The 8,247-nt window shown below is 43.2% G+C and overlaps 1 protein-coding gene across 1 annotated transcript; it reads left to right on the forward strand.

Moving 5' to 3' along the window:
• The first annotated feature begins 3,321 nt into the window (after nucleotides 1-3,321).
• LOC138674881 (olfactory receptor 5B12-like) lies at nucleotides 3,322-6,610 on the forward strand. The gene is made up of 2 exons (XM_069762703.1): nucleotides 3,322-3,364; nucleotides 5,360-6,610. The coding sequence occupies exons 1-2, from the start codon at nucleotides 3,322-3,324 to the stop codon at nucleotides 6,301-6,303; spliced, it is 987 nt and encodes a 328-aa protein (XP_069618804.1). The 3' UTR covers nucleotides 6,304-6,610.
• The last annotated feature ends 1,637 nt before the right edge of the window (nucleotides 6,611-8,247 follow it).

Here is an 8,247-nt window from a genome sequence, read left to right on the forward strand (position 1 = left end):
ATGGTCAGGAAGATAATTCCTGGGTTTTTGCCTCTGATGTTCATGCTGCCGATCTGGTTCGTGCCTTTCATTTGGCTCATCCTGGTCGGCCTGGGATGACTCCTCCTCAAGGGGGTACTGTTGTGAATTCTGTTGTCGGGCTCCCTCCTGTGGTCATGAATGGAACTTCGGCTGGTTCTATCCATGGAATTCCTCTGATGGCTGTGGGTGTTTCTGAGTTTCCTTCCACAGGTGACGAGGTTAATTTGTTAGCTGCTGCTCTATTTAACTCCACTTAGATCTTTGCCCCATGCCACCTGTCAATGTTCAAGTATTGGTCTTGTTCACTCCTGGATCGTGCTTGTGACCTGTCTTCCCAGCAGAGGCTAAGTGCCTGCGTGTTTTTCTCTGGTTTGCTGTTTTTCTGTCCAGCTTGCTATTTGTTTGTTGACTGCTTGCTGGAAGCTCTGGGACGCAGAGGGAGCACCTCCGCACCGTGAGTCGGTGTGGAGGGTCTTTTTGCGCCCTCTGCGTGGTCTTTTTGTAGGTTTTTGTGTTGACCGCAAAGCTGCCTTTCCTGTCCTCGGTCTGTTCGGTAGGTCGGGCCTCACTTTGCTAGATCTATTTAATCTCTGTGTTTGTATTTTCATCTTTACTCACAGTCATTATATGTGGGGGGGCTGCCTTTTCCTTTGGGGAATTTCTCTGAGGCAAGGTAGGCTTTATTTTTCTATCTTCAGGGCTAGCTAGTTCCTTAGGCTGTGCCGAGTTGCATAGGGAGCGTTAGGAGCAATCCACAGCTATTTCTAGTGTGTTTGATAGGATTAGGGATTGCGGTCAGCAGAGTTCCCACGTCCCAGAGCTCGTCCTATAACTATCAGGTCATTCCGTGTGCTCTTAACCATCAGGTCCATTATTGTCCTGACCACCAGGTCATAACAATACTCACCCTCGGACGCGCCCTGCTTCTTTCTGGCAGCCTTCCTTCCTTCGAATCAGCGCTTCCAGGACCTTCGGTGACGTCGCGGTGACGTCACGGCTTCTGATTGGTCGCGAGAGCGGTCACATGGGCGGTCGCGCGACCAATCACAAGCCGCGACGTCTCCGCGACGTCACCGCAGGTCCTGGAAGCGCTGATTCGATGAAAGGAAGGTTCCCGGTTAGTACCAAGGCGTGTCAGAGGGTAAGTATAGCGATATTTTTTATTTTAATTATTTATTTTACACTTCAATCTGAATTCCGATACCAATTCCCGATATCTTAAACATATCGGGAATCGGTATCGGAATTCCGATTCCAGATACAGAAGATCGCCGACTTCATGGCCGACCCCACACCTGGGTCGGGTCGGGTTTCATGAAACCCGACTTTGCCAAAAGTCGGCGACTTCTGAAAATTGCCGATCCGTTTCGCTCAACCCTAATGGAGAGGCGTCAATTATGACACCTATCCATTATTAATCAAATTGTATGAAATGGTTAAAAAAACACATGCACAATATTGCAAAGTATTTTAATGAAATAAACACACAGGTTGTTGTAATATTTTATTGTACTCTCAATCCACCTGAAGCCTGTAACAAATTAAAAATAATAAACCAACAGTATCTCATACCTTCCGTAGATCTGTAACATCCCACAATGTAAATCCATCTGAAGGGGTTAAAATATTTTACAGGCAGGAGCTCTGCTAATGCAGCTGTGCTCATGGCTGTAAAACCCCAGCGAAAGAATGGAAACTAGGTCAATGACCTGTAGTTACCTTCATTCACGGTGATGCGCCCTCTGCTGGATGTCCTCATATGACCTGGAGCGTGAGAAAATATTCAGAAAAGTTCCCAGATGTTATTCAGGAGGACAGTGAGAAGATGTTTCTGTTCTGGTTAGTCAGCAGCTCCATATAATGTTTCTTGAATACTTTGTGGTTAGGAATGGTGATGAAGGCAGTTGCAGATTTGTAAATTAAATGTAACATTTTTTGCTGCCAACGGACTGCTTTTTCCGACCGAGCATGCATGGCCGGAACTCCGCCCCCACCTCCCCGCACCTCACAATGGGGCAGCGGATGCGCCGGAGAAATGCATCAGCTGCACTCGTTGTGCGGCGCATCAAACGCTAGCATCGGACTCTCGGCCCGACGCAATGCGACGGGCCGATTCCGACGCTAGTGTGAAAGTAGCCTAACAATGCACACAGTTTTCTAAACAATAAAGGGAGGCGCCAACTGTCAGTGTCAATCATTTACCCGGAGCCAATGCATCCACACTAAGGGCAGTATGGAGGACCCAGCAAAACACTGGCAAAATGACATCCCCTAGAAAGGAGAAGCAGAGCAGGAAAGCCCACCGGACACTGGGCACGGGATCATCAGCTACTTTCTGTGTTTCTTTTTTAACTGCTATAAATCCTGATGTGATGGAATTATATATATTTTTTAGTCCTTATAAAAGTTTTTCTCAACAGTCAACACCAGTTGAGAAGAATGATTAGGATTTCTTGGCCTTCTATTGCCATTGCATTCTGCATTGAATCGTCCCTCTGGTTTATGCCTGACTCGGACCTTGCTGGTTAGTACTTTCAGATATTGTCATCATTACAATGGCCGGAAATGCCCAGGTATCCAATCCTCGTGTGCAGTGAGTTCATCACTGCTTTGTTTTTCCTGGTCTTCTTCTTGTCCTACCATAAATGGTCAGAAATATTCACCAATTGGCTGAAAGGGCATTTCCTGCCATTTCCGATGTGACACAGAGAAGACCAGTGGAAAACGACCAGAATGGAACCTGCGGGGAATGGCCTAGAATTATTATAATTTCTTTCAGTGTTTTGAGCTCCACCAGGCCCCTTGATGTCTACATTTTATTGGTCAGACATCCTGTTTATTAGTTATCAGTTTTAAATATCTGTAGATAGTAAAAGTTAGTGGGGGTTAAACACTGGATGTTATGGTTCATGCATTTTCTGAGAAATGTTTGATAAATTAATCAGAAATGATAGATTCCCTGTAGACATGAAGCACGCGGTGCTGTGTCTGAGCCTCAATAATTAGTACTGAATCTCTGCACGGAACGAGTCTCTGGGGTCAATGTGATAAATATAAAGAGCTCGGGATTGTCATCTCTGGGCTGCAGTCGTATGCTGTCATAGATAAGAGACATTTATTCCAGATATTGATCTTTTCATATATCACAGCCTATTTATACTAATTTTATCTGTCATTATAGAAAATTTGTGAACTTTGACTTCGACATTGGACCCTACAGTGAACATGATGAGAACCACCATATTTTGTGTTCATATTCCCCAGTTCAGTGGATAAGTTGTAAATGCAGGAGTTCTCACCATGAGTATTAAAAGAGACATGGAAAATGCACATAATAATAAAGGTAAGGGTAGAAATGTAAAGTTTTACTGTATCTGATCTAAAATGTCCCAATTTGGGCAATTATGGATGGACCAGAAGTAGCAAATTCACCTGAGCCTTAGGTCCTTAAGCGTTCCAATGTCACCTTTATCAGAAACAAAACATCGTTATATATGACACCTGGACGTTGAAGCTTCTGTTGCTGATGTTGCATTGAACCTCAGGAGATTCAATTAAATGTAAAGTCTGTCTGAGGCCATCAGCTCAAAAAATCAAGCCGTGCTGACATCCAGAAACCTACTGTAGCTGTGATAGTCACCGGTCGACTGTGCTCTCACCTTATTTCCACAGCATGGACTCTTTAGATGGAGGACATTAAGCCCCTGTGGCACCAGGACTGTAATTCTATTCTAGGCACATTCTATGCCAGTACTAAGATTACAACTCAATGAGGTCTACTCTACGCTATCAATGCTACAGTTATATATTTTCTTTACACGTGAATTCTGATAGGAGCAAATCCTTTATTTATAAATATCTTGAGGAGCCCATTACTCCAATCCTGTGTATACAATTTTACACTTTAATCCTTCTGTGACAGCAGTTGGACTGATGAAGGTCTAGATATGACCGAAACGTTTACAGACTGCAACAATAAAAAAATCCTCCTAATAGGAATATACTCATCCTCGGACGCGCCCTGCTTCTTTCCGGCAGCCTTCCTTCCTAAGAATCAGCACTTGAAGGACCTTCGGTGATGTCACGGCTTGTGATTGGTCGCGTGAGCGGTCACAGGGGCGGTCGCGCGACCAATCACAAGCCGCGACGTCATCTAAGGTCCTTCACACGCTGATTCTAAGGAAGGAAGGCTGCCGGTTAGTACCAGGGCGCGTCAGAGGGTAAGTATATCAATATTTTTTTATTTTAATTCTTTATTTTACACTTAAATATGGATCGCAGGGCCAGAAGGAGAGTTTCCTCTCCTTCAGACCCTGGGAACCATAGTAACCCAATGCACTGCATTGGGTTTCGTGTTTCGGCCGACCCCGACCCCGACTTTTCTATAGGATCGGCCGATTTCACTCGACCCGACTTTTGAGAAAGTCGGGTTTTGTGAAACCCGACCCGATCCTATAAAAGTAAAAGTCGCTCAACCCTACTGGTATTGATGTAACAGTCACGACTTTAGGACATCTAAGTCCTTAAACTTTCTTAGAATAGTGGACCTAAGACTCAATAAATGAATACACAAGAGATAGTATAACATAAAATTTACTATGGAACCAAATTATGGATGGACCGGAAAATACAAGGTGCCCAGTATTCATATTCAACAAAGGAAACGTTTTTTTGCAACCACATTTACAATGTAGAACATCTAAATGTAAGATCATCAGAAATATTTAACAGGTTACTGGAGGTATTAAACTAAGAAAAGGTGTAGATGCAAGTAACCTAAATAAAAAGCTTCAGATGAGGATGTCTTCTATTGGAACTCATGGGTTTTATTTTAGTAGTGCCCCTTTATATCGTCAAAACATGAGTCCACCAAAGAATTCTCTCGTGGGCCTGCCTAACTACAAAGGTATTTAACCTGTGACACCGACTATGGCACTTAGTTCTTTACAGATCGATTCAGAACTACAGTAGAACCTCTCAAAAAACCACTGCTTGTTGAGGATTGCCTGTTCATCATATACTTTTCATATTGGTCATCTTCTATGAGAGGATCCCCAGTCTAAAGAAACATTTATTTTTTAATTAAACTTTGGTAGTCATCTCAAAGAGGTATCAAAAAGCCAAAATTCAAAGAGTTTGGAAAAAAAACAATATTAAGGGTCATGAACTAAAAAGATTCTCATAGAGCCTCGTCTAAGAATTAACCCAATAGAAGTTCAGTGATTGTGATTTTAAACAAATACTTTTTAGACAAGGATTTTTTTTTTACATTTTATAGGTTTTGTTTTATTTCTGGCCTTTAGTTATCTTTTGTATATCTTTTTGTTTGTCACCACAGACATCTCCAATAACACACAAGTGGCCATGTTTATATTTTCTGGACTGACTGATCACAAGATTCTGCAAACCTTCCTCTTTGCATTATTCATTGTAATCTATCTTGTCACCATATTTGCGAACCTTGGCCTGGTGGCTATTGTTCACAGATCCTCTAATCTTCAGAAGCCAATGTATTACTTCCTGACTTACCTCTCTCTGGTGGACATCTTCTATACATCTACCATAACACCTAAGATGCTTTCCGACCTTATGTCCTTGAAGAAGACCATCTCCTTTATAGGTTGTGCTCTCCAGTTCTTCTTCTATGCCGCTCTGGCCTCCATAGACTCCCTTCTTCTCTCCACCATGTCCTATGACCGCTATGTTGCCATCTGCCATCCTCTACATTATGTCTCCATAATGACTAAGAAGAAATGTCTGTGCCTTGTTCTTCTTTCCTTCTCCATTGGCTTCTTACAGTCTTCTGTACAGACAGGCTGTGCTTTCTCTCTTCGATTCTGTGGGTCCAACCTCATTGACCACTTCTACTGTGATGCTCCTCTTGTCCTCAGACTGTCCTGCTCAGATACCTCAACATGTGAGATGGTCACTATCTACATTGTCAGTGCTATGGGCATAGGTCCATTGGTCACTATCCTATTGTCATACCTCCTAATTACCTTCTCAATTTCACGCATGCAATCAGCAGAGAGTAGGAAAAAAGCCTTCAGTACCTGCTCCTCACATCTTATCTGCATCTCTATTTTCTACGGAACCATATTTTTCACCTACCTACATCCTCCTTCCCATGTTTTTACCATCCAAGACAAGGTGGCTTCTGTCTTTTACACAACAGTGACACCAATGCTGAACCCCATTATATATAGTCTGAGAAACCAAGATGTGAAAAGGTCCATCATAGCATCAGTTCAAAAGCAGCTAACGCTGTGTACACGCCATTAAATTCTGTCCTACCGACCCTGGTGCAAACAGAAAAATGCAATAAAAAAATAAGTTAGCTTCATATCTTACTCTAAAGTAGTCTAGGATATTTTCACACCAAGACCTGGATATATTGAGGTCAGGTCTAGGAGCCCACTCCAAAATGTAGGATCCTGCCATTGATGGTATGATATTGGAAAGGTGACAGAACATTCCTTGTGGTGGCCTCGTAAGGTAGTGTATAAAAGTCATGAATTGAATAAAAAAATGAACACAAAAGAAATCTGAAGAACATATCTCAAAACTTCAAAAGCTACCTGGTAATACTTACGTTGAGGAACTGTGGTAAGACTAAATGTTTGTGAATGAGAAGATCGGCAAGATGGTAAGCCACACATTAAAAATCAACTTACATGCAGATAAAAGAAATGTGAAGCATCTTGTCCAGAGAAATTTTCAAAGGCATTAGAAACCTGTCAGGGGTGGAGATGGAGAGCATGTGTAGGAGTATTGCCCAATTTCCTGGTTTGGGGACATTCAAATCCTGTGCCAAAGAATTAAAAAGACATTATCACATCATTAGTAGGGTTGAGCGAAACGGGTCGAACATTTTCAAAAGTCGCCGACTTTTGGCTAAGTCGGGGTTTCATGAAACCCGATCCGACCCCTGTGCGGGGTCGGCCATGCGGTACGCGACTTTCGCGCCAAAGTCGCGTTTCAATGACGCGAAAAGCGCCATTTCTCAGCCAATGAAGGTAAACGCAGAGTGTGGGCAGCGTGATGACATAGGTCCTGGTCCCCACCATCTTAGAGAAGGGCATTGCAGTGATTGGCTTGCTGTCTGCGACGTCACAGGGGCTATAAAGAGGCGTTCCCGCCGACCGCCATCTTACTGCTGCTGATCTGAGCTTAGGGAGAGGTTGCTGCCGCTTTGTCAGAAGCAGGGATAGCGTTAGGCAGGGTCCATTAACCACAAAACCGCTTGTGCTGCAGCGATTTGCACTGCCCAACACCACCTTCGGTGTGCAGGGACAGTGGAAGTTTTTTTTTTTTTTTTTCCCCTCAGCGCTGTAGCTCATTGGGCTGCCCTAGAAGGCTCCCTGATAGCTGCGTTGCTGTGTGTACGCCGCTGTGCAAACCAACTGCTTTTTTCAAAGCACAAATCCTCTTGTTCCTTCCTTTCTGCACAGCTATCTTTTTTGTTTGTCCACTCTTTTTATTTCATTTGTGCATCAGTCCACTCCTTATTGCTGCCTGCCATACCTGGCTGAGATTACTGCAGGCAGGGAGATAGTAGCTGCCTGCCATACCTGGCTGAGATTACTGCAGGCAGGGAGATAGTAATTGTAGGACATTCCCTGTTTTTTTTTTTTTTTTTTTTTTTGGTGGGAGATTAAGATTGGCAATTTGGCATTTCTGCTAGAGTGCCATCCCTGTGTGTGCCATCTCTCTCACATAGTGGGCCATAGAAAGCCTTTTCATTTTTCTGTATTTTTTTTTGTGGGGTGTATAAATTCTCCCTGATAAAAATACAGTGGGAGATTAATATTGGCCTTTGGGCTTGTGTGCCAGTCCTGAGTGTGCCATCTCTCTCACAAATAGTGGGCCATAGAAAGCCTATTTATTTTTTTTTTTGGTTTTATAAATTCTCCCTGAAAAAAAGGGAGATTAATATTGGCCTCTGGGCTTGTGTGCCAGTCCTGAGCGTGCCATCTGTGCCAGCCCTGAGCGTGCCATCTCTCTCACAAATAGTGGGCCATAGAAAGCCTATTTATTTTTTTTTTTTGTTTTATAAATTTTCCCTGAAAAAAGGGAGATTAATATTGGCCTCTGGGCTTGTGTGCCAGTTGTGAGCGTGCCATCTGTGCCAGTCCTGAGCGTGCCATCTCTCTCACAAATAGTGGGCCATAGAAAGCCTATTTAAATATTTTTTTGGTTTTATAAATTCTCCCAGAAAAAAAGGGA

Source organism: Ranitomeya imitator, chromosome 4, assembly GCF_032444005.1.
Source record: "Ranitomeya imitator isolate aRanImi1 chromosome 4, aRanImi1.pri, whole genome shotgun sequence".
Lineage (NCBI taxonomy): Eukaryota > Metazoa > Chordata > Amphibia > Anura > Dendrobatidae > Ranitomeya > Ranitomeya imitator.

Bases quoted from the DNA above. Each gene is read 5' to 3' on its own strand.
- LOC138674881 (XM_069762703.1), top strand. From the start codon at position 3,322: ATGAGTATTAAAAGAGACATGGAAAATGCACATAATAATAAAG. The intron at 3,365-5,359 runs GTAAGGGTAGAA...TTGTCACCACAG, and splicing joins AAATGCACATAATAATAAAG to ACATCTCCAATAACACACAA.